This window comes from Schistocerca nitens, chromosome 9, assembly GCF_023898315.1.
Source record: "Schistocerca nitens isolate TAMUIC-IGC-003100 chromosome 9, iqSchNite1.1, whole genome shotgun sequence".
Classification (NCBI taxonomy): Eukaryota; Metazoa; Arthropoda; class Insecta; order Orthoptera; family Acrididae; genus Schistocerca; species Schistocerca nitens.
This window is the reverse complement of record NC_064622.1, coordinates 125,442,841-125,468,461: the sequence shown is the minus strand read 5'-3', so window position 1 is coordinate 125,468,461 and position 25,621 is coordinate 125,442,841. Positions and strand designations below refer to the sequence as shown.

The 25,621-nt window shown below is 43.3% G+C and overlaps 1 protein-coding gene across 2 annotated transcripts in view; it reads right to left on the bottom strand.

The window, feature by feature from the left end:
* LOC126202881 (UDP-glycosyltransferase UGT5-like) overlaps positions 1 to 25,621 on the bottom strand; it is a 67,578-nt gene that overhangs the window by 13,033 nt on the left and 28,924 nt on the right. For both annotated transcript variants that reach the window (XM_049936939.1, XM_049936938.1), the window contains exons 3-4: positions 23,347 to 23,927; positions 11,034 to 11,256 (exon numbers count right to left, since the gene is read on the bottom strand). In XM_049936939.1, the coding sequence (XP_049792896.1) occupies positions 11,034 to 11,256; positions 23,347 to 23,927 (804 nt within the window). The remainder of the gene's footprint in view (positions 1 to 11,033; positions 11,257 to 23,346; positions 23,928 to 25,621) is intronic.

Genomic DNA, 25,621 nt, shown 5'->3' with positions numbered 1-25,621 from the left:
GTTTCTGAAATGCTCATGCTGAGCCTTCAGTTGTCAAAAATGTCCTTGTGTCAGAAGATTTATGCCTTCTTAATTCTGGTAGCAACACAAATTTATTGTTTCAGTGCAAATTCCAGAAATAAGCAACACTACAGCACCTGCTGTAAATGCCACATTGGAAGGGAAATTACTGGCAAAAGTTTGCAGTGTGATCATTCTTTCACCATAGACCCTGCTTTCTGTTCTCCAACCCTTATAGAAGCTGCTCATTGGGTAGTGGGAAGTCTGGATCCACCTCTAAGATAGAGCTATCCCTGAAAGGAAGCCACCATGGTGAATGCTTAGCAGAGCAAATTTGATGGTGTACAGCTAGCTAGCTGTATTGAACACTGAGATACCAACCAAAAGTGGGTGGTTCACATTATCAGCATGGTCCACTGTGCTGCTGATGCATATATCCTGAAGTCATTAGACCAACTTCAGAAGTGAAATGTCCCATGATGGAACTATTAGTGTCACTCTGCAAGCAGGTTTAGACACTTGGCCTTATGACAGTGTAGATGCCAGCCATCTGTTACGAATTTCGCAGGCCTTCGGGTCATGGGGGCAAAGGTACAAAGGACAATCAAGCAGAGCAAGAAGAGGTCACAGCAGGTATTTCTAGAATAAGTAAATTGTTCCATTAGCTCTTCAAAGGTATGGGAAGCCATAAGAAATATATTTGACAACTGTGTCAAGACACTGCTGTGCTGAGGCAGCTGAGTCTCCAATTTACATCTGGACACAGTGCACAGGCATAGTACTTCAGTTTGATCACTTTCCCCAGCTTTCCCCTCGTCACTGGGCTTTAATAGAGAGGAATGCTTGGAATTTCCATCAACAACAGTGAGGACTACAACTACCCTCTTTCCTGTGAGGGAGCTTGAGTATGCATTGTCTCAGATCACAAAGACTGAACTGGGTAAGGATAAAATCCAATATAGCATGTTACAGTACCTCACACAGGTGGACAGGTAATCCTCACATCCCTGCCAACTGGTGTCTGACTTGGGTCCTATAATCACAGAAACTACACTGAGGTGAAAAAAGTCAAGGGATAGTGATATGAACATATGCAGATCGCTGTAGTATTGCGTACACAAGGTATAAAAGGACAGTGCAATGGAGAAGCTGTTATTTGTACTCAGATGGTTCATGTGAAAAGGTTTCGTATGTGATTGTGGTCCGTGATGGGACTTAACAGACTCTGAACATGGAATGGTAGTTGGAGCTAGATGCATGGTACATTTCATTTCGGACATCGTTAGGGAATTCAATATTCAGAGATTTGCAGTGTCAAGAGCATGCTGAGAAACCACATTTCAGGCATTACCTCTTATCGTGGACAACCCAGTAACCAATGATTTTCACTTAACGACCGAGAACACCAGTGTTTGTGTAGGGTTGTCAGTGCCAGCAGACAAGCAACACTGTGTGAAATAACTGCAGAAATCAATGTGGGATGTACAATAAACATATACGTTATTGAAGTGAAACAAAATTTGGCACTAATGGGCTGTGGCAGCAGACAACTGACATGAGTATCTTTGCTTACAGCATGACTTCCCCTGCAGCATCTCTCGTGGGCTCGTAACTATATCAATTGGATACTAGAGCAAATATTTTGCCCACCTGTATCGCTTGACATGAATCCCATTGAACAATTATGGAACATAATTGAGAGGGCAGTTCATGCACAAAATCCTGCACCAACAACACTTTCACAATTATGACAGCTATAGAGGCAGCATGGCTCTGCAAGGGACTTCAGTGACTTGCTGAGTTTACATCACACTCTATGTCAGGCCAAAGGAGGTCCGACATGATGTTAGGAGGTATGCCATTATTTTGTCACTTCAGTGTAGTTGGTCACTACTAGTGCAGGTTTCAGAGGCATTGATCAACCCTCAACAACCTTGTTCTGCAGGATGCAGAAATACAATATTCTTTGCTATGCAGACAACACCTCATAGATATCTTCTTCGATCTTCAAAGGGTATACGACACTACTTGGAAGCAATAACATCCTAGGGCAGCCCCACAAATAGAACTTCCAAAGATGACTACCAATATTCATATGGTCTTTTCTTTCCACACCATTTTTTATATCTTGGGTCAACAATGCTCTTTCTGCACAATTGAAGCAAGATAATGGTGTCCCTCAAGGGTCTGCTTTCAGTGTGACTCTGTTTGCTCTTGCCACCAACAGTATTGCATCCATGGTAAAGTCTCCTGTTTGATGTTCATTGTTTGCAGATGACTTTACCATGCTCTGCTTATTATCCAAACTTACAACAACCACTTGTCAGGTGCAGCTAATGATAAGATTGTTGGAGGAGTGGGCAGATTGCACAAGTTTTAAATTTTCTTCAGTAAAATATGGTTGTTTTAATTGTCTAAGTCAGCCTATTAACCTGGCCATAAGATTGTTGGAGGAGTGGGCAGATTGCACAAGTTTTAAATTTTCTTCAGCGAAATGTGTTTGTTTTTATTGTGTAATTCATCCTATTAACCTGGCTGTTCTTAAAATGAGGAACACTGTATCAGTTTTTAAAGTTCAGTGAGGTTGCTGGGTCTCACATTTGAGCAGTTAAGGTTACCACATCTGAAGAATGTAAAGGCCTAAAGACACGGATTATTTTAAAATGAATCATCCACAGGTTAGGGAGAGCAGACTGAATGAGTCTTCTCCTCTATTACAAGGCGTTTGGTGCAACTCCACCTTGGTATGTATGCACCTCACAATCAGCAGCATTAAAAACCATTACTCGCCCTCCAATGGAGCGCCTATTCAGAAATAGACACTGTCATGCATGTGTGTATTACAAACATTTCAGACACGAGTCACTGATAGTGTTATGCTTTCAGGTAGAAATGCTGGCTGCAATTTGAAATAAAGTCTCTCTTTTCTACCATGTACTTAAGTTGTATCTTGTAGAAATGAAATGAAATGAACATGTGGCATTTATTGGCCGTATTGCAAGTCTGTTTAGTTGACACCACATTGGTGACTTTCTTGTCAATGATGATGAAAATCACACAATACCCATTCCCCTGCGGGGAATTGAAGCTGGGAGACTCCTTGTGTGGTAGGCGGTAATGCTACCGATGCGCTACGGTGGTGGATGTATCTTGTAGAGACGTCTTCTAAAGGTTGCAGACACTGGTGAATCATATTCATGCCACTCTAATATCTCGATACAAGTCATCCTTCTTTTTTTTTAACCTATCTGCTAAGGATCCCATATACCAAGAACTCCAGCACTGTTTTTAGACAGTCCCTCTGCATCTTGTAACTGCTCCTAAGTCTCTGCCCAGCCATCCCTGCAGCTTTGTCCATGTGATTGTCCCAATTTAAGTCTGACCTGTACAGAAGTCGGAAAGTGCTATATCTAAGACCTTCTGCATCCTGTGGGGAAATAGGACGAGCTGAGTTAATGCAACAGGGGCACTTTGATCACCATGTGGAAATGGGAACATGATGTCATAGCTCTGCCAACCGTGTACAGTGCCAAACTAAGCTTTCCCCTGTAACACGAACTAGTCGAAGAGATAGTACGATCAGTTATGGTGGTGTTTCTTGTTGGGAAAATTAGGAAGACTACACATCATGGAGGAAGGACAAAGATTTTGCGACACATCTCCAAACTACATACAGGTAGTCTGAAGGAGATCTGTGTCTGTCAGAGTACATCCATGTCTATCAGGCAAACATATGTGGCGATCCTATTAAATATATAGGTATTGGTTCGTTGGAGCAGGTGGTTCATGATCGAAGTCGCTTCCACAGACCAGTGTAAAGTTCCATCACCTATACTCTAGGATGACCATATCCAACAGATTATCAATCACATAAGAGTGTTCCTGTATTGTTCCTTCATAAGCAGTTTAATACATTGTTTTTTGTTTGGTTGTAACACACCCAATCAGTGTACACCATCATACACTTTGTTTTTCCTACCACAACTTAGAGACCCGTGTCAGCTGCTGCTAAACCGACATTAACATGTTTCGATCCTCTGGCTCTCACAGAAAACTGAACATCGCATGGCAGAAACCATGCAGTTACCACACTAGAAATAAAACACAGACGTGATGTTTCTCATTGACAAAAATGTGGAAGACATCGCAGCATATGGAAACTGGAGGAATTTGCGGTGTTGTAGAATGCTCCCAGCAACTATTCGAAGGTCTGGAGCTCCCTCATGCAAAAAAAAAAAAAACACCCGTTTCTTGTTCTTAACCGTCTGTTATACCATCACAACAGTTTCATATCTGTTGTACGCCAGTAAGGGGTGCTAACCTCCTCGACATTCGCGCATCTGGAGAAATCTTGTGCGCTTGGATGGGTGTGGGACAGCAGTTACAGCCTCGTTTTGCGCTGTTCCTACACGAAACGTCGAATGTAGCGGTCTACTTCTGGTCAGCTGCAGGGATCGTTGGTCAAAGACAATGCGAGGAGATCTTTCGGTCTCTAACTTTATCCTAAAATGCGAGAATGCCCTGTGACTCCCATTCACATAAAGAAAGGTCATAAGTTATCATTATTACCGAAGTGCTACAGATATGTAGGCCGCTGACTGGTATACTTTGGTGTATATGTTCAAGAATTAACAATGAACATACTGCACAGTCATCTACTTACATTCGTGATGCTACTCGCAAAGTAGTGGAGGGGCTGTTTAGCAATGATACAGAAATTGGTAAGCATGCTGCTGCATCATTGGTCGGTGTTGAAATTACGCTAAAATTGCTAAAATTGATCGCACTATCAACTATGAAGCTTATTATTACAGTACATCGACGGTGTCCTTTCCTTCCCAACAGTCCAGGTACACTGTTCATTAACACATTATGTGATTTACACCGTGCAATGTCTAGTTTTCTGGGAGAGTCAATGGAGCAGACGTGTTAATGTCAGTTTAGAATCTGACACAGACGTCGAACTCGTGGCGGAAACAAATGTATGGCAGTGTACAAAGCGTGTTAACAGCAGAAAAAGCAGTGTATCAAACAACGAAACAGTGTCTCTCTCCTGCGACTGATAACATGTGGGAGAAGGTTCTCTTACAGTACAGGCAATGAAACTTTACACCGGTCTTTGCAAGTCACGTCGATCACTGGCCACATGGTCCAATGGATAAATACATGTATATTTAATAGGATCGCCGAATATGCTCAATGCCAGCATGCAGATGGTGTTCGTCTTCGATATATCGAAGAGAGAGATGCGTTAAAAATCTATCGGGTGAAATTAACGGAGCTTTTATAGTTCATAATTTTTCTCTGCTGGATCGAAATAATAACGATGATAGAACGTTTGGGTGATAGACGTGAATGGATCCTGAGGGACACGGATCTGCTTCGATGTTTAGTCTTCGTAATTTTCCCAGCAAGAAACACCACCATAAGTGTTCATACTGCCGTTGTGTTGCAGGAGCAGCCTTCATTTGTTGCTGACCTGACACATCGTATGTGGGTGGCGGAGCTACAACAACGTGTTCCCATTTCCACCAATTGGTCAAAACACGCTCCTATGGCATTAACTCAGCTCACTCTGTTTCCACACAGGTTGCATAATGAGGTGGATATTGCTGTCTCCGACTTCTGGGTAAAATTGATCTCACTATCAACTGCAGTGTGCATTACATACAGTACATCGCTCCATATCAGTGGCGTCTTTCCAGTCCGGACCATCCACTGCACACGCTGTTGATTACCACATAATGATCGACTGACACCGCTCCCTTGAGATGGAGGGAACCTTGACGGAACACTGGATATCTGCTGCTTGTTGCTGTGGAACCTGGGATTAAATGTAGAGGTCATCACCTTAATACAGTTGTTTGGAAGTGTTCCTCACTGCTACAGACTCGTCCTATTTCCATATGCTGCGATACCCTACACATGTTTTTATTTTTATTCTTTTTCACCAATAAGATAACAGTACCTCTTTTTATTAGTGCTACCTCACGCGTGTTGTGAACAGCACCTTCCGGCGAAGGTCAACACTGGAACAGTAATCATGTACATGAGTGCAAAATGAAGGAACAATGCTTTTCGAAATGGAGCACTGAGACATCCGCTACCCTCTCAGTGGGAAGATGAGATTAACCGTACCTTCGAATAGTTGCTGGAAGCGCTCCACAATATCGAAATTCTTCCAGTTTCCATATGTTGCGATGTCTTCCACATTTTTGTCAATGAGCAACATCACGTCTGTGTTTTATTTCTACCAGCTTGTGGTGTGGTAGCTGTATGGTTTGTGCCATGCGATGTTCAGTTTTCTGTGAGAGCCAGAGGATCGAACTATGCTAATGTTGGTTTAGCAGCAGCTGACACGGCTCTCTAAGTCATGGTAGAAAAAACAAAGTGTATGGCGGAGGACACTGATTGGGTGTGTTACATCCGAAAAAAAACAATGTATTAAACTGCTTATGAAGAAGCAATACAGGCCCAGTCTCATGTGATTGATAGTCTGTTGGATAAGGTCATCCTACAGTACAGTTGATGAAACTTTACACCGGTCTGTGGAAGCGACTTCGATTCAATGAACCAATACCTGTATATTTAATAGGATCGCTACATATGTTTGGGTAATAGGCAGGGATGCACCCTGAGAGACACAGATCTCCTTCGGACTACCTGTATGTAGTTTGGAGATGTGTCGCAAAATCTTTGTCCTTCCTCCATGATGTGTAGTCTTCCTAATTTTTCCAACAAGAAACACCACCATAACTGCTCGTACTACCTCTTCTACCCCATGTTGCAGGGGAAAGCTTAGTTTGGCGCTGTACACGGTTGGCAGAGCTATGACATCATGTTCCCATTTCCACTGAGTGATCAAAGTGCCCTTGTCGCATTAACTCAGCTCGTCCTGTTTCCCCACATGATGTAGAAGGTCTTAGATATAGCACTCTCGAACGTCCTTACAGGTCAGACTTAAATTGTGACGATCACATGGACTAAGCTGCAGGGATGACTGGGCAGAGACTTAGGAGCAGTTACAAGATGCAGAGGGACTGTCTAAAAACAGCGCTGGAGTTTTTGGTGTATGGGATCCTTAGTAGATAGGTTCGAAAAGAAAAGGGTGACTCGGTTTGAGATATGAGAATGGCATGAATATGATTCACCAGTGGCTGCAACCATTAAAAGACGTCTCTACAAGGTACAACTTGTGTACATGGTAGAATGGATAGACTTGATTCCAAATTGCAGACAGCATTTTTACCTGAAAGCTTAACGCTATCAGCGGCTCGTATTTGTGCCTGTAGACTCAAGACCACTTTCTATGCAGGGTGACTGTAACATTGGCGTTTTAATAGCGCAGTGCTTACGCGAAATGTATGTTGTGAGCTCTAGAATCCCTCTGTGGTCAGCTTCAAATGTCATTTCTCAATAGTGTTCCTCTAAAGGGACATCGTGTTCCCTCCATGGATTTCCAGTTATCCTAGCAGGTGAGTGTAACCTGACAGCTGAAAAAAAATTATTCGTCATGCAAAGTGACTCTCATGATCAATTTAATTAATTAGCCTATCAAACTGATATCAACGACGTGCACCCTGCCAGGTGGAAGAGATGGCTAGAGCAACGTGGAATGATTCTTGACAAGCATTTCCTTCTCTTTTTTTTTTCGTTTTGACGATATCTTTTAACGAAATTTCAATCTCCCACCTAGACAGGGCGAGACAGGCTCTCACGATTTGTTTCATAAACCTTAGTATGATATAGCATCGCACTGGTAAAAGGGGCGCTGTCATAGCATACTGAACAGCTACATCTCTTGAATTATAGCTTCTTGTTGTCAAACGTAAAATGAATGTATTTTTTCCAGACATGTGTGCCAATGGCGTGAAAGACTGTCTGAAATGTTTGTATACACACGTGCGTGACAGACACTGAACGCGAGAGACGCTCTCAGGCCATGTAATTTGTTCAAGAAGCTGGAAGATTTTGCTTAATATGGATTCTTTTTTTCTTTGGGGTTTAAATTCTTGCTTTTTCTTTACTCTAATGACGATTTCGAAATAACGAGGACATTCTGCGGTGATCGGTAGTTCTCGCATCAAATTAGTCGAAGTTATTTTCTTTTCCTGATTTTACGCAGGGTGGCCATGTCCCTGCTAATCATTTGTGATCGGTGGCGGTATACTTCTCTGGACGTCACAAAATAATAAGAAGCGTCTGCAGTCGACTGTAAAAACTATAACGAATTTACTCATAAAACTAAAAGAAAATGGACTTTACCTATTTTTGTGGAAAGAGGACATTTATTATGGTCGCAAATGTGTTTTGCCTTTTTTTAATAGATGCTTGATTATAGATGCGTTGATGTCAAATACAATTGTTCTCCATCACTGTATGGCGGGCTGCTGCAGGCGAGGGGATGGGGGTGCGTCTGTACTCAGGTGGTCGCCGGACACAGCCACTCTCTGTCCGTAGGGGAGGGGGGGGGGGAGGGGGGGCGCGTGGGAGCTCTATCGCTATATTTTAGATGAGCAAGTTGCACTTGAGGCGGCCGTCCTTTTATCTCCTCTTGAATAGTTGACTATGCATGCTACTGTGTTGGCATAGAAGCGTCGCCTTAAGGTGGTGGCCAGATGGTGGAAAACCGAGAGCTGATCTGGACCGTTCTCCGGATGGGCGGGGCTATACATTGCATATCTCGAGCGCCTACTGGGGACTGTAGCTGTATGCGGGTCGGCAGAGAAACAGCAAAGGGCGCGACTTTTGAAATAACCATCTGGATTTTCCCCAGTACATGTGCTGCATTATGACCCATTCATTACGAGTGCTGGCTTTTTCGTGACAATTTTGAAGTGTAACAAGAACGCATTTTTTTTGTCAGTTTTGGTAGTATGTATCGGCTTTGATTACCTGGGCTGCAGGATTGTTTTTGAGCAGGCATCTGTAGCGAACTGTGACGTCAAACAGCAGTAGATACTGTATGCTTACAGGTAATACACTTTTTAAACTCCTCTCTGTCCAACACCAGCATCTCATCAGTTGAACGTATTTCCCATCAAAAAGAATAAAGATAGTATCTTACACCGCAGACTTTTTCCCGCCAGTTTGTAGGTGTAGGGTAGAGTTTGAGTGTGTCTGTCGCTAGCTTCGAGTGGTATTGCGAAATTTTTTCTCAGCAGGATAACACCAGTTGTGTGGTATCGTCAGTTTTTGCGCTTTATTGCGCTTTTATGCCGTCCTTCTGTAGTGCTATGCATGAAGGTGTGTAATTAGGACCGATCTTTGTGAAAAATTACGTAATTAGGATCGATCTTTGCGTCAGTTTTCCGACCAAAATAAATAAAGTACAGCAGCCTAACCTTCCTCTCTCATATCTGGACAATTTCCATGTGTTAGAGGGTGCACTTGGGCTTTCCATCCAGGACCACCATGGTTTGAGTCCCGGAAAGGGTACTGCCAATTTTAATTTCCCGTCAATTCCCTCGTGGGGGTTGGGGTGGGATGGTAGCACAGCTCTGGAACAAAGAAATTCCCGCCAAGATTCGAAATTCCACCAAAATTCGAAATTTCCGCCGGTAGGCGGGCGGGCGGTGGCGGGGGTGATTAATTGACCAATTTAATTAATTTGCATATCAATCTGATATGAAAATTGCACTACTAACTCTGTTACCCTCCTACTCTTTTGAGATAGTCTGCATATGAAAACATCCATTTTATTTGCACTAAAGTTTTAAACCCATTGTAAATATCTCACCTTTATGTTGCTTTTGTTTTATTCTAATTTAGTTTTTTATTTACAATTGGCTGAAGTGTGGACTGACTGTAACACTTACCAGCCCCCCCCCCCCCTCTCCTTCGTCCAATGGGGTGTGGGGGATGAAGTGACAATAAGAAAAAAACATCTATTGCTGAAGAGTGATTTACTTCAGCCAACCGAGGGACATCTGTCCACAGTTCGCATTGGCGAGAGCTGGCCTAGTTATGTGCCAACTGCTTTCAGTACATAACTTAAGCTCTCGTCGACGTGCCGTTGGAGAAGTCTGTGTCACTCCGAGAAGTTAAGCTTCGTAACAAGTAACAGTTCTTGAAGCTCTAGTTTTTCCCAGTTTCGGCTCCAGAGAGTTAGTTGGAACCTGTACTTCAGAAGTGTATTTAGTCGGAATCGCTGAAGAGGCGGAATTAATTACTTGTTATTCCTATTGTAACCATCGGTTTTTTGCGAACTGATAAATAAGCTGTCTGTTAACATCTACAGGGACATTCCTCAGTTAGTAACAAAAAGAATTTTTCAGTTATCTTCAACTGTGGATATTCCAGCAGTAAATTCGCTTCAGTCTCTTTCTTTCTTTTTTTCTGGACGGATCTCGTTATTTCCAAAACATCGAATTATGTGACTAGTGTTTCAATAATTCTGTCGTCGATTTGACACTGCATTTCAGAAACTGTTTCATCTACTCCGATATTTAGATACATAGTATTCTAGGAATAAGGTTTGTTTTAATCTGAAATCAAATAATGTTTTAGAAGCGCTGCTTTGGTGTAACTCGTCGAATTCATCTCTTTTTTTGTGGTTGGCAGGTGACTGCATTGCGCCTTACTATTCTACCTATAATGGTATGTCCCAAGTGCAGTCGTAAAAATATGGCGGCTGTTGGAAGACTGGCCGCTGTCTGTATAGAAGAAAGTCATTTGTGCCATCTGTCTGTGAATCGCATATACTGTGCGTTATCGAGTTTAAATTGTTTGTGCATCGTAATTTCTGAGCAGGAAATTGGGGAGCAGCCCTGCATTTGCCTAAACAAGTGTGATAAAACGACTAAAATTCACATTCGGGCAGACCATTGTACCAGACAAATGGACGTCAATCCGCCGCACCCATTAGATTCGGACCTTGCTCACCAATCTTTCTCGAAAACTGGCTTGCTGCGCATGAAGCTATAGGACTAGGGTGGTAGGACTTAACGACTACTATCCAGATTTTTTACACTCTAACATTTTATTTAAAGATGTATAATAGTAATAGATACATTAAAAGAATGTTACTGTACCTAATATGTCTGACTGCGGTAGCCATTTTCCAAGTTTCAGATTATCTGGCTTCCCTGGAAATGTTTCAGCTTCCCACTTCCATAGTATACGCTGCTTGAGCTTCGAGAAAGCATTCACAATAGCCGATCTGGTTTCATTAGGTAAATCAGCGCTTCTCAAGTTTGACCCGAGGCTAAAATATATTGCTCCATCTTTTGCACCATCGAGATATTCTTGCAGATCCTGAAAACAATAAAAAAAAGAGCCTCCTTTAGTCGAGTAACGTTCATGCTTCGAGTCTCAGTTTCTGAGAGAATAAGCGTTTTTTCACGAAATCGAAAAATCAATCAGTTGCTTGCTTACTTGCTAAAGGTAATGATAAAGTGTTGAGTCCATTTTGGCATAATTTTGCTATTCGTAAGGAAGTTTGGATCGGGAAGAAATTAGAAAGGGGGATCAGCAGGGTCTTCCTTCCCCGTACAAAAGAACAATTCAGTAGGAGTGTTTACATTTTTATAGATATCAATTTCCTTGTCTCACAGCTATCTTTCGGAGAGTAAAGAAGCGTGACAAGTAATCTCGAAGAAGGTGACGAATTATGTAAATAATAAGCTATTTTTAATACAGGCTATTTTTGTGTTGCTTGTGAAAGAGCCTACCCAGGTTATGTGCCCATGATTTGATCAGCGACGTTATTCTATCCAGTTACAGGCGTACTTTCCCTGTCTGCCCGCATCTGTTAACAACATCCGACATGGTTCGTAAGTCCTCAAGTAGAAACGACAAACCACAGGAACTAAAGGAAGACAGAAAGGGAAGGACGCACCCCTTTTGGTAATCAATCTTCTGATGGGTTTGATGCGCCCACCTCGAATTCCAGTCCAGTGCCAACATCGTCATCGTCATTTCAGAGCAAAACTCTGCACCCATTTTCCTTAATTATTTGGTGGATGTGTTCCAATCACCATTCTCCCCTAAAGTTTTACAGTCTGCAGCTCCTTCAGGTGCAATGAAAAATTATTCCTCGGTGCCTATTATCCTGTCCTCCTTCGTGTTTTCCACAGGTTGTTCTCCTCACCGATTCTGTGGCAAACCTCTTCATTTCTTATCTTACCATTTCACCTAACTTTCAACATACTTCCATAGCACCACATCTCAAACGCTTCAATATTCTTCTTTTCTGGATTTCCCGCAGTCCATGACTCACTTCCGTGCAACACTGTGTATCTACGTATGTACATTCTCAGAAATTTCTGGCTCAAATTAAAGCCGATGTTTCATACTAGTAGATTTCTTTCGACCATGAATACCCTCTTTGCCTGTACTGCTGTACGTTTTAGGTTCTTGCTTCGCTCGTCAAATATTAGTTTTATTTCAAGGCTAGAGAATTCCTTCACTCCGTCTGTTTCGTGGTCCCCAGTTTTGATGTTAAATTTCTCGCTGTTCTCATTTCTTCTACTCCTCATTACTTCCGTACATCTTTGGCTTACTCTCAATCCGTAGTGTGAGCTCATTACAGTATGCATTCTTCACTCTCACTTTCACTGAATATAGTAATGTCATCAGGAATCTTATCCCTGATATTCTTTCACTCTGAATTTTAATCCTACTTCCGAACCCTTCTTTCATTTCGATCATTGCTACTTAGGCTTATGGATTGAACAGTAAGAGAGAAAGATTACATTTCTGTCTTACACAGTCCTTAATTCGAGCACTTCGTTCTTGGCCTTATATTAATATTGTTCTCTTGTGGTTTCTGTACATATTATACAGGTTAATTAACGAAGATACTCAATTATCTTAATACGCTATTCTACAAGTAAGACTAAAGAAAAAAGTTCATATAAACATAGGTCCGCATATGTTACGGAATTACAGCTAATAAAAGATTTTGCCTAAAATTTAGCAACTTCACTAATATGAAGCCATCGCAAAATTGTACGAGGTTAAAGTAACGCATGATTTCCATTTATTTTGTTGTTATTGATCTGGCGAATCTAATAAAACATGTCCCAGACGTGTATCTGCAGTAGTTTCCCAGAACATCCGGAGAAGCAAAGAAGTAATTTCGTAAAATTTTTAATTTATTAACTACTTTGCCCAATTTGTTTTTTAAATTCCAGACAATTGCACAAAGTTTCCAACAGAAGTTACAGAGAATTTAATTTTGGAAAAATGATGATTGTAACGTTAACTGAAACTGTATGAATGTGTCAGATATTGTGCTTTTATTAATACCATAGCACACGTGAATTCACGTTAAACCGGAAAAAACAAAGCTCAGCGTTAAGGAAGTTGTACAGTGTGCATACTACACTCCTGGAAATGGAAAAAAGAACACATTGACACCGGTGTGTCAGACCCACCATACTTGCTCCGGACACTGCGAGAGGGCTGTACAAGCAATGATCACACGCACGGCACAGCGGACACACCAGGAACCGCGGTGTTGGCCGTCGAATGGCGCTAGCTGCGCAGCATTTGTGCACCGCCGCCGTCAGTGTCAGCCAGTTTGCCGTGGCATACGGAGCTCCATCGCAGTCTTTAACACTGGTAGCATGCCGCGACAGCGTGGACGTGAACCGTATGTGCAGTTGACGGACTTTGAGCGAGCGCGTATAGTGGGCATGCGGGAGGCCGGGTGGACGTACCGCCGAATTGCTCAACACGTGGGGCGTGAGGTCTCCACAGTACATCGATGTTGTCGCCAGTGGTCGGCGGAAGGTGCACGTGCCCGTCGACCTGGGACCGGACCGCAGCGACGCACGGATGCACGCCAAGACCGTAGGATCCTACGCAGTGCCGTAGGGGACCGCACCGCCACTTCCCAGCAAATTAGGGACGCTGTTGCTCCTGGGGTATCGGCGAGGACCATTCGCAACCGTCTCCATGAAGCTGGGCTACGGTCCCGCACACCGTTAGGCCGTCTTCCGCTCACGCCCCAACATCGTGCAGCCCGCCTCCAGTGGTGTCGCGACAGGCGTGAATGGAGGGACGAATGGAGACGTGTCGTCTTCAGCGATGAGAGTCGCTTCTGCCTTGGTGCCAATGATGGTCGTATGCGTGTTTGGCGCCGTGCAGGTGAGCGCCACAATCAGGACTGCATACGACCGAGGCACACAGGGCCAACACCCGGCATCATGGTGTGGGGAGCGATCTCCTACACTGGCCGTACACCACTGGTGATCGTCGAGGGGACACTGAATAGTGCACGGTACATCCAAACCGTCATCGAACCCATCGTTCTACCATTCCTAGACCGGCAAGGGAACTTGCTGTTCCAACAGGACAATGCACGTCCGCATGTATCCCGTGCCACCCAACGTGCTCTAGAAAGTGTAAGTCAACTACCCTGGCCAGCAAGATCTCCGGATCTGTCCCCCATTGAGCATGTTTGGGACTGGATGAAGCGTCGTCTCACGCGGTCTGCACGTCCAGCACGAACGCTGGTCCAACTGAGGCGCCAGGTGGAAATGGCATGGCAAACCGTTCCACAGGACTACATCCAGCATCTCTACGATCGTCTCCATGGGAGAATAGCAGCCTGCATTGCTGCGAAAGGTGGATATACACTGTACTAGTGCCGACATTGTGCATGCTCTGTTGCCTGTGTCTATGTGCCTGTGGTTCTGTCCGTGTGATCATGTGATGTATCTGACCCCAGGAATGTGTCAATAAAGTTTCCCCTTCCTGGGACAATGAATTCACGGTGTTCTTATTTCAATTTCCAGGAGTGTATTTCACAATACATTCACAATAAATGTTCAAAAATGCCTCCACCGATTTCAATGCATTTAGCTGCACATGTCTGAACAGATTTTGCTGCTCGTTTCAGTTTCACAGGGCTGCTCTTAATTTCGTCTGTTGCATTCATAATGCGAGCAAGTAATGCCTCATGTGTCCTTTGTCCTCATAAACAATGCCTTTCATCCATTCCCATACACAACAATCTATTGGTGTTAAATCTGGCGATCTGGGTAGCCATTGATGTGTAGCACCACGACCAATCCATTTCTGGGGAAAAAGTTTATTTAAATGTGTAGTAACGACGTTGATGAAATGTGGAGGCTCGCCGTCATGTTGAAAATACATTTGCAATCGCGTAGCAAGTTGAACATCTTCGAGCAAGCCGGTATTTCTTCTTGAAGGAATTGTAAGTATGTCTCGTTAGTTAGACGTCCTGGGAAAATGAATGGTCCAATAAAGTGTATGGTGGTTATACCACACCACACATTTACGCTAAGTCGCTGCTGGAAATTGCGTTGCACAGTTGTATGTGAGTTTGCTTCAGACCATACGTGCTCGTTATGTAAATTGTTTATACCATCTCGAGTAAACTGTGCCTCATAAAGTAAATAAAATGTCTTTGTGTAACTGCCGATTAGTATTTAACGTTGTACAACTCCAAGCGAAGGGCAGGATCTCCCGTATGTAAATGATGCACTTCTTGTTTATGGTAAAGATACAGATAGGTGTACTTCAGTGTACGCCATACCTTAGATTGTGAAATGCCTAATCGTCGAGCGATACATCGTGTACAGGTACCCAGGCTACGTTGAACAGCATCCGTAATACCCTCATAATCATCTTCACGTATCGAGCACTCGTACTGAATATGAATGCCAGACGACCTGTAGCAAATCACCGCCGTTTACAACTTCAGTGGTGTCAAGCGAGAGCTCATTGGAGGGTAGGATGCAAGTCTGTTGTGTTGTCTGATGAAAGCTGGTTCTGCCTTGGTGCCACTGACGGCCGTGTGTTGGTTAGAACGAGGGCAGTTAAGGGCCTACAACCAACCCGTCTGCGTGCTAGACACACAGGACCTATACCTGGAGTCATGCTGCTGCTGTTGTTGTTGTTGTTGTTGTTGTGGTCTTCAGTCCTGAGACAGGTTTGATGCAGCTCTCCATGCTACTCTATCCTGTGCAAGCTTCTTCATCTCCCAGTACCTACTGCAACCTACATCCTTCTGAATCTGCTTAGTGTATTCATCTCTTGGTCTCCCACTACGATTTTTACCCTCCACACTGCCCTCCAATACTAAATTGGTGATCCCTTGATGCCTCAGAACATGTCCTACCAACCGATCCCTTCTTCTAGTCAAGTTGTGCCACAAACTACTCTTCTCCCCAATCCTATTCAATATCTCTTCATTAGTTATGTGGTCTACCCATCTAATCTTCAGCATTCTTCTGTAGCACCACATTTCGAAAGCTTCTATTCTCTTCTTGTCCAAACTAGTTATCGTCCATGTTCCACTTCCATACATGGCTACACTCCATACAAATACTTTCAGAAATGACTTCCTCACACTTAAATCTATACACGATGTCAACAAATTTCTCTTCTTCAGAAACGCTTTCGTTGCCATTGCCAGTCTACGTTTTATATCCTCTTTACTTCGACCATCATCAGTTATTTTGCTCCCCAAATAGCAAAACTCCTTTACTACTTTAAATGTCTCATTTCCTAATCTAATTCCCTCAGCATCACCCGACTTAATTCGACTACATTCCATTATCCTCGTTTTGCTTTTTTTGATGTTCATCTTATACCCTCCTTTCAAGACACTGTCCATTCCATTCAACTGCTCTTCCAAGTCCTTTGCTGTCTCTGACAGAATTACAATGTCATCGGCGAACCTCAAAGTTTTTATTTTTTCTCCATGGATTTTAATACTTACTCCGAATTTTTCTTTTGTTTCCTTTACTGCTTGCTCAATATACACAGTGAATAACATCGGGGAGAGGCTACAACTCTGTCTCACTCCCTTTCTAACCACTGCTTCCCTTTCATGTCCCTCGACTCTTATAACTGCCATCTGGTTTCTGTACAAATTGTAAATAGCCTTTCGCTCGCTGTATCTTACCCCTGCCACCTTCAGAATTTGAAAGAGAATATTCCAGTCAACATTGTCAAAAGCTATCTCTAAGTCTAAAAATGCTAGAAACGTAGGTTTGCCTTTCCTTCATCTTTCTTCTAAGATAAGTCGTAGGGTCAGTACTGCCTCAAGTGTTCCAACATTTCTACGGAATCCAAACTGATCTTCCCCGAGGTCGGCTTCTACCAGTTTTTCCATTCATCTGTACAGAATTCGCGTTAGTATTTTGCAGCCGTGACTTATTAAACTGATAGTTCGGTAATTTTCACATCTGTCAACACCTGCTTTCTTTGGGATTGGAATTATTATATTTATATAGGGTATTTTGCCTGTGTCATACATCTTGCTCACCAGATGGTAGAGTTTTGTCAGGACTGGCTCTCCCAAGGCTATCAGTAGTTCTAATGGAATGTTGTCTGCTCCCGGGGCCTTGTTTCGGCTTAGGTCTTTCAGTGCTCTGTCAAACTCTTCACGCAGTATGATATCTCCCATTTCATCTTCATCTACATTATCTATCATTTCCATAATATTGCCCTCAAGTACATCACCCTTGTACAGACCATCTATATACTCCTTCCACCTTTCTGCTTTCTCTTCTTTGCTTGGAACTGGGTTTCCATCTGAGCTCTTGATATTCACACAAGTGGTTCTCTTTTCTCCAAAAATCTCTTTAATTTTCCTGTAGGCAGTATCTATCTTACCCCTAGTGAGATAAGCCTCTACATCCTTACTTTGTCCTCTAGCCATCCCTGCTTAGCCATTTTGCACTTCCTGTCGATCTCATTTTTGAGACGTTTGTATTCCTTTTTGCCTGCTTCATTTACTGCATTTTTAGATTTTCTCCTTTCATCAGTTAAATTCAGTATTTCTTCTGTTACCCAAGGATTTCTACTAGACCTCGCCTTTTTACCTACTTGATCCTCTGCTGCCTTCACTACTTCATCCCTCAAAGCTACCCATTCTTCTTCTACTGCATTTCTTTCCCCAATTCCTGTCAATTGTACCCTTATGCTCTCCCTGAAACTCTGAACAACCTCTGGTTTAGTCAGTTTATCCAGGTCCCATTTCCTTAAATTCCGACCTTTTTGCAGTTTCTTCAGTTTTAATCTACAGTTCATAACCAATAGATTGTGGTCAGAGTCCACATCTGCCCCTGGAAATGTCTTACAATTTAAAATCTGGTTCCTAAATCTATGTCTTACCATTATATAATCTATCTGACACCTTCTAATATCTCCAGGCTTCTTCCATTTATACAACCTTCTTTCATGATTCTTGAACCAAGTGTTAGCTGTGATTAAGTGCTCTGTACAAAATTCTACCAGGCGGCGTCCTCTTTAATTTCTTACCCCCAATCCATATTCACCTACTACGTTTCCTTCTCTCCCTTTTCCTACTATCGAACTCCAGTCACCCATGACTATCAAATTTTCGTCTCCCTTCACTACCCGAATAATTTATTTTATCTCATCATACATTTCATCAATTTCTTCGTCGCCTGCAGAGCAAGTTGGTATATAAACTTGTACTACTGTAGTAGGCGTGGGCTTCGTGTATATCTTGGCCACAATAATGCGTTCACTATGCTGTTTGTAGTAGCTTACCCGCACTCCTATTTTTTAATTCATTATTAAACCTATTCCTGCATTACCCCTATTTGATTTTGTATTTATAACTCTGTATTCACCTGACCAAAAGTCTTGTTCCTCCTGCCACCGAACTTCACTAATTCCCACTACATCTAACTTTAACCTATCCATTTCCCTTTTTAAATTTTCTAACCTACCTGCCCGATTAAGGGATCTGACATTCCACGCTCCGATCCGTAGAACGCCAGTTTTCTTTCTCCTGATAACGACGTCCTCTTGAGTAGTCCCCGCCCGGAGATCCGAATGGGGGACTATTTTACCTCCGGAATATTTTACCCAAGACGACGCCATCATCATTTAACCATACAGTAAAGCTACATGCCCTCGGGAAAAATTACGGTTGTAGTTTCCCCTTGCTTTCAGCCGTTCACAGTACCAGCACAGCAAGGCCATTTTGGTTAGTGTTACAAGGCCAGATCAGTCAATCATCCAGACAGCTGCCCCTGCAACTACTGAAAAGGCTGCTGCCCCTCTTCAGGAACCACACGTTTGTCTGGTCTCTCAACAGATACCCCTCCGTTGTGGTTGCACCTACGGTACGGCTATGTATATCGCTGAGGCATGCAAACCTCCCCAACAACGGCAAGGTCCATGGTTCATGGGGGAGGGGGGGGAGTCATTGTCTGGGATGCGATTTCGTATGACACCAGGAGCACTCTCTTGGTTATCCGACGCACCTTGACTGCAAATTTTTTACGCCAGTCTGGTGATTCTATCTGTTGCTGTCGTTCATGAACAGCGTTCCAGAGGGTGTTTTCCAGCAGGATAACGCTAGCCACATATCGCTGTTGTAACCCAACATGCTCTATGGAGTGTTGACATGTTGCCTTGGTCTGGTAGATCACCAGATCTGTCTTCAATGGAGCACATATGGGACATCATCGAACGGCAACTCCAGCATCATCCAAAACCAGTATAAACCTCCCCTGTACTGACCGATCGAGTGCAACGGGCATGGAGCTCCTTCCCACAAACTGACATTCGGAATCTGCACAACACAATGCATGCACGTTTCCATGCTTGCATTCAACATTTTTGGTGGTTACACCGGTTATTAAGGCACCAACTTTTCACAATTGCAATGGCTTATCTCGCGCTTACATTTATATTTCGTGATAACTGTCATCAAGGAGTGTCACTGAATTAAATCTGAAACATTTATTTGACACCACAAACAATCGCCAAGCCACGTTCATTAAAACAATGCCACAGCCACTGAAACAGTGATATTTTTAAGAGATTACATAAGTAGTTTCGACGCACTGAGAGCTCATTTACAAATTTAATCACAAACATGGAAAACTGCATTACTAATTGCAACCACGCTTCTTTCAAGTATTACAAAAATACAGTGGTTTTAATGTATTTTTCGTAACTTTTGGAAGAATTGAGGTTGCAGTTAGTAATGCAGTTTTCCAGGTTTGCGATTACATTTGAAAATGACGACTCAGTGCGTCGAAATTAGTTACGTTACCTTTTAAAAATTCCATTGTTGCAGTGGCTGTGGCTTCACGACCGTTTGTGGCGTCAAATAAACATTTTAAACTTACATGTACTTTTGATCTTGCAATGTTAATCAATTAAATATGTTACCTAGACAAACGTATTCCCCAAATCTCATTACTCTATATTAATTATTTCTTGATGTTGCGATTTTTTTCCATCGGTGTAGATTAGGAACAGCAGAAGGCCTATAACTCTTCCTTGGGGAATGCGAGATGTTAGTTCACTTTCGCCAAATGAGTTCCCATCAGTTACTACGAACTGTGACCTTTCTGATAGGAAACCACGCATTTGGTCACACAGTTGCGACAATGCTTCATAGGCACGCAGTTTTATTGAAATCCACTTGTCAGGAACCGTGTCTAAAGCCTTCCAGGAAGCTAGAAATTTGGGATCAACTTGAGATCCCCTGCCGATAGCATTCACTACTTCGTGTGAATACCTGTTAATACTCAGCGGAGGATTCTCAGCCGTATGTATAATTTTTATTTTTGCTATAGAGAGTTGTATTTACTGGAGTCGGTCATTTTCCTTTGTCAATGCGCAAATTCGGTATAGTTTTAGTATTAAGTACAAAGTTGTGATAAGTCATCTGACTGGTTTGATGCGGACCGCCTTGTTTTCTTCCCCTTTGTCAATATCTCTATCTCAGAGCAGCACATAAGACTTATGTTTGATATTAGTGGACTTCTTTTGGCGGAGGGATGCTGTCTTTGCGTTTCTTCTTCTTATGTTCATCTTGCGTCGTTATTCGGCTTTCAACGTAGCAGAATCTTTCTCTTCCATGAGACCTTAATTTTGACGTCAACTTTGTCGCTTATTTATTTCCTGACACTCTCTAATACTTCATCTTTCTTTGGTTTATATGTAGATTCAGACGTGCGCAGTGCTGTAAACAGCCCTTGTGCTCATATCGTAGTTTAACAAAGCTGCTAAATACGTATATGCGCAAGGGTACAGCAAATGATGCATTAGTTTTTAAAGTTCTATGTTTTCCAAAGCATTACACGTACAGATGTGATTGATGCCCGAATAGAACCTTAAACTCACAGATATTGCATTGTGCCCATCAATTGGCGTTACGAGTTCAGTACCTGGGACACAATAGCGACAAATCAAGAAAAGAGTTCTTGTGTGTTGGAATATGTGAGAGTTTTATCTGTTACAACATCGCAACGTGCATTCAGAAGGAACCGCCATGTAAACAGAGCAATGTTGTTATCGACAATTTAGGGGCACTGGATGTCTCTGTAAACTGAAAAGTGCCGGTTGACCAAACTTGCCAAATGAAACGGTGGAGACGATGAGGAAAAGCTTCGTACCCAGTCCAAAAAAATCAGCGGTCCAATCAAGTCACGAACTTGGAATACTGAAGCAAACAATGAAGTAGATTTTGCGACGGCGGTCAAATTTCAAACCGTACCGTCTGCAGCTCGTGCAATAATTAAAATCTCGAGATGAAGACCGGCGCCTTCAATTTTGCATCTTAAGGCGGGTAGCGATATTGAGGATGAACATTTTACCTGCAAACTTATATTCAGTGACGAAGCAACCTTCCATTTATCTGAAAAGATTTATCGCCACAGTGTGAGAGTATGGAGCACTGAAAAACCTCGTGAAATCCGTGTGAAGTAGGTTTATGTTTTGTACCCAAGTCACAGGCGAGGTTATATGGGCCGTTTTTCTTCTGCGAGAAGACTGTGATCGGCACCTCATATCTTGATGAGTTGCAGTTGCGATTGTTTCCATAACTGACTGCTGATTTCGAGAATTTCATCTTTCAACAAGACGGGCCAACACGTCAATCTAACATCGAAGTTGGTCGCTACCCGAACGACGAACTTACTCACCGCTGGATTGGGCGTAGTGGTAAAGATGATGTGGCTCTGTTCTCTTGATCCCCCGGTCGCCTGACATAACTTCTTGTGACTTCTTAAGGGCGTTTTACCTACCACCACTGCCAAGAACACTGGAACAGCTCAGAGAACGCCGGTCGGAGTGGCCGAGCGGTTCTAGGCGCTACAATCTGGAACCGCGCGATCGCTACGGTCGCAGGTTCGAATCCTGCCTCGGGAATGGATGTGTGTGATGTCCTTAGGTTAGTTAGGTTAAAGTAGTTCTAAGTTCTAGGGGATTGATGACCTCAGATGTTAAGTCCCATAGTGCTCAGAGCCATTTGAACCATTTTTGAGCTCGGAGAACGGTTCAGAGTTGATGACATAGAGTGTTGCTACATAAGGTATTGGAACAAACTTGACTATCCTTTTACGCGTGTCGTGTGACATGAGTGGCATTCATAGAATATTTGTAGAGTGCAGATGCAAACTTGGTGAGTTTACTGTTCTGTTCATGGATCAATCATATTTATACAGGTAATGTTTTGGAAAATATACTGAGCTCTGAAAATGAATGAATCACGTATGGCAGACCTGTACTTCAGTACGCATTACAAGAAACATAGATGAAGGAGTGGAGTAATTGTTGTGGTATACAATGAGTGGCTAAAGATCATGGGAAGGTGCTAGATTCCATACTGCTAAAGCCTACGAGATGCTTTATTCTCCGTATAGTTCTGGCGGAAGTAGGTTCCTGACGCACTACAGTACGGCTCTGCGTAAGCAGCGTCCCATTCGTTCGCAAAACAGTTGCGGTCGTCTTGTACGGCGGTTTATAGCTTGTTGGAAACATTGTCTCTGTGATACTGAAGTCCCGCTCTAGTTGGGTAATCCTCGTTGCTGCTACTGCAATGTTGACTACATAGAAGTGTGTAACAGATTGCTCAGATATTGTGTCTACACTCCTGGCATACCCAAAATACACACGGTACATTTGGGCGTCGTACACGGCACATCTTACGTAAACTTAATGTTAATTCCGTCAACAGGCCCTCTCGTTCCCAGCGATACCGACCGACCATCATGAAATTCTCAACCAGTGGCGTCATTGGGTGTGGTATGGAGGGACGTGGGATCAGCTCACCCGGCCGTTGTCACTTTTCGTGACCTAGAGTCGCTACTTCTCACCCAAGTAGCTCGTTAATCGACATCACGAGGCTGAATGCACTTCGTTCATCCCCCACCAAGAATAACAAATCCCCTTCATCACCGGGAATCGAAGCCGGCTCCTCCCCATGGCTGCCAACCACGCTGACCACTCAGCTGAGAAAGCGGACACGCGGCACCTGCTCAAATGCGACAACTCTTCCCTTGACTTTTTGTTACCAAGTTTATGAAGACTTAAGTGGAAACATGTTATTCAGAATGCACTTCGCTCTACCGAAGAAAATCCACGAGCACTTACCTTGGGTAGCTTCTTCGGTGGGTTCACATGCATACCTCCAACTTCGACCAAGGCAGGTGCCAGAGGTCGTGGATACTGCAGGCTGACATGGCTGTTGGTCAACAACATGGACGTGCTCCTGTCCAACTCCGACAGACTCGGCATAGTCGGGTCGTTCACATGGCGCCGCACGAGATCCTCCATTTTCGGCAGCAAGTACATTTCACGAATGAGCTTGCAGTACAACCCGAACACTGCGTTGTGGAGTCTTTCGAAGAACGTCATGTGGTCGGTGTAAGCGAGGAAAGTATCGGGAACGTAAGCGTACGGACTTGGGCTTCCCACAATGTCTCCAGTCCAGGCGCCGGGCCAGAACGTGTTGAACTGTATGATTGGAACCTTTAACCTGTGCGATAACGTCAGGAAGCACTCGCAGAAAAATATTTCGATGATCATGACGTCGAACTTTTCGTTGGAGTTCATCAGCCGCTTCACGTTCTCGTCTTGTAGGTACACTTCACATGAAGATATTCCGTAGTCGTTCATCATCTTGAACTTCTTAAAATTGTTGGAGCTACCGAGCTCAAGGAACCCCGACGTTTCTGCAAAGAGAGCGGACGTAAGTTTAGTATCCTGGCTCCAGCGGTTGCACAAAAGTTGAAATTTTTTGCAGTTTATTGTCATGAAGTCGAGAGACAGTGTTTACTACAGGATAACTTCCAGAAGATTTCACGGAAGAGTAGCATGTACCGAAAATTCCTGAACTATGTCTACGTGTAAGCCGCGCGGGATTAGCCAAGCGGTCTAGGGCGCTGCAGTCATGGACTGTGCGGCTGGTCCTGGCGGAGGGTCGAGTCCTCCCTCGGGCATGGGTGTGTGTGTTTGTCCTTAGGATAATTTACGTTAAGTGGTGTGTAAGCTTAGGGGCTGATGACCTTAGCAGTTAAGTCCCATAAGATTTCACACACATTTTTTTCTGCGTGTGACGATCTAAATTAAACGTCAGTTTTTATTCCAGTAAAAAGAGAAGCTGATTTTTTTCCATGTGGGACAGTATAGTGTTTCATTGTTGGTGGTAAGATAACCTTAAATTTGGGTCCGTATCAATAATATTGGGTTAAATGGCACTGACAAGGAGGTAGCGTAACAACTGTATGCCCAAAAGTTTTTTCATCTCGTAGATTTTGTATGTGGGGAACAGTGGCTTGTGGTGGGGTATTAGGTCCATATCCTCCACCTTGTTTAAATTTATCACTTATTTCGACGTTTCGGGGCTCATGCTAATCATCTCCTTTCGCTTTGCCACGGTAGCTGTCTTGTCAATAGCAACAGCATATTTAAGCTCACTATCAAGAACAATTTTTACAGTGTATGCACATGACATGCGTACTGTTTCCCTTGATTTACCTTGTACGGCAGTGCCCTGGCGAAGAGAGTGAAATCGAGCATTTCCACTGAATAACATTTGATGAACTTCAAAATGGTTCAAATGGCTCTGAGCACTATGGGACTAAACATCTATGGTCATCAGTCCCCTAGAACTTAGAACTACTTAAACCTAACTAACCTAAGGACATCACACAACACCCAGTCATCACGAGGCAGAGAAAATCCCTGACCCCGCCGGGAATCGAACCCGGGAATCCGGGCGCGGGAAGCGATAACGCTACCGCACGACCACGAGCTGCGGACTGATGAACTTCAGTCTACATCTACGTCTACATGACTATTCTGCAAGTCTGACTTGAGTGCCTGGCAGAGGGTTCTTTGAAACATCTTGAGACTGTTTCTCTACCTTTCCGTTCTCTAACAGCGCCTGGTAAAATGAACACTTCTGGCACTGTTCAGTATCACACGACAAATAACAGTAACAGCAGAAAACATGTTAACCACGCAACTGTTAGAAATCGAAACAAACAAAATCTTAATGTGGAACGAATGATTCCACAGGGCAACAAGCCACGTGAAAGTGCAGGTTAAGCCAGTCCTCACACGGGACGAGGCAGCTGACGTCGACTTGTATGCAGCCGCTGAAACCAACCGCAGGAGAGACAGGCCCACGTCACATTGCACGTGCAAGTTAACGTGATTTGTGACTGCAGCTCCCGCCAGCGTCATCGTCTGCTTATCTAGCTCGAAAATCACACTTTTTCTTTTACGGTTAGGTATTAAGACGCACATTTCCTCCTTTGTACATACGCTAGTCATGTTGTTCTGTATGTAGTATTCATGAATGAAATAGCAAAATTCTACATGACCCGCTGAAGTGTCGGAATATCGATGCTGTCGATGACCT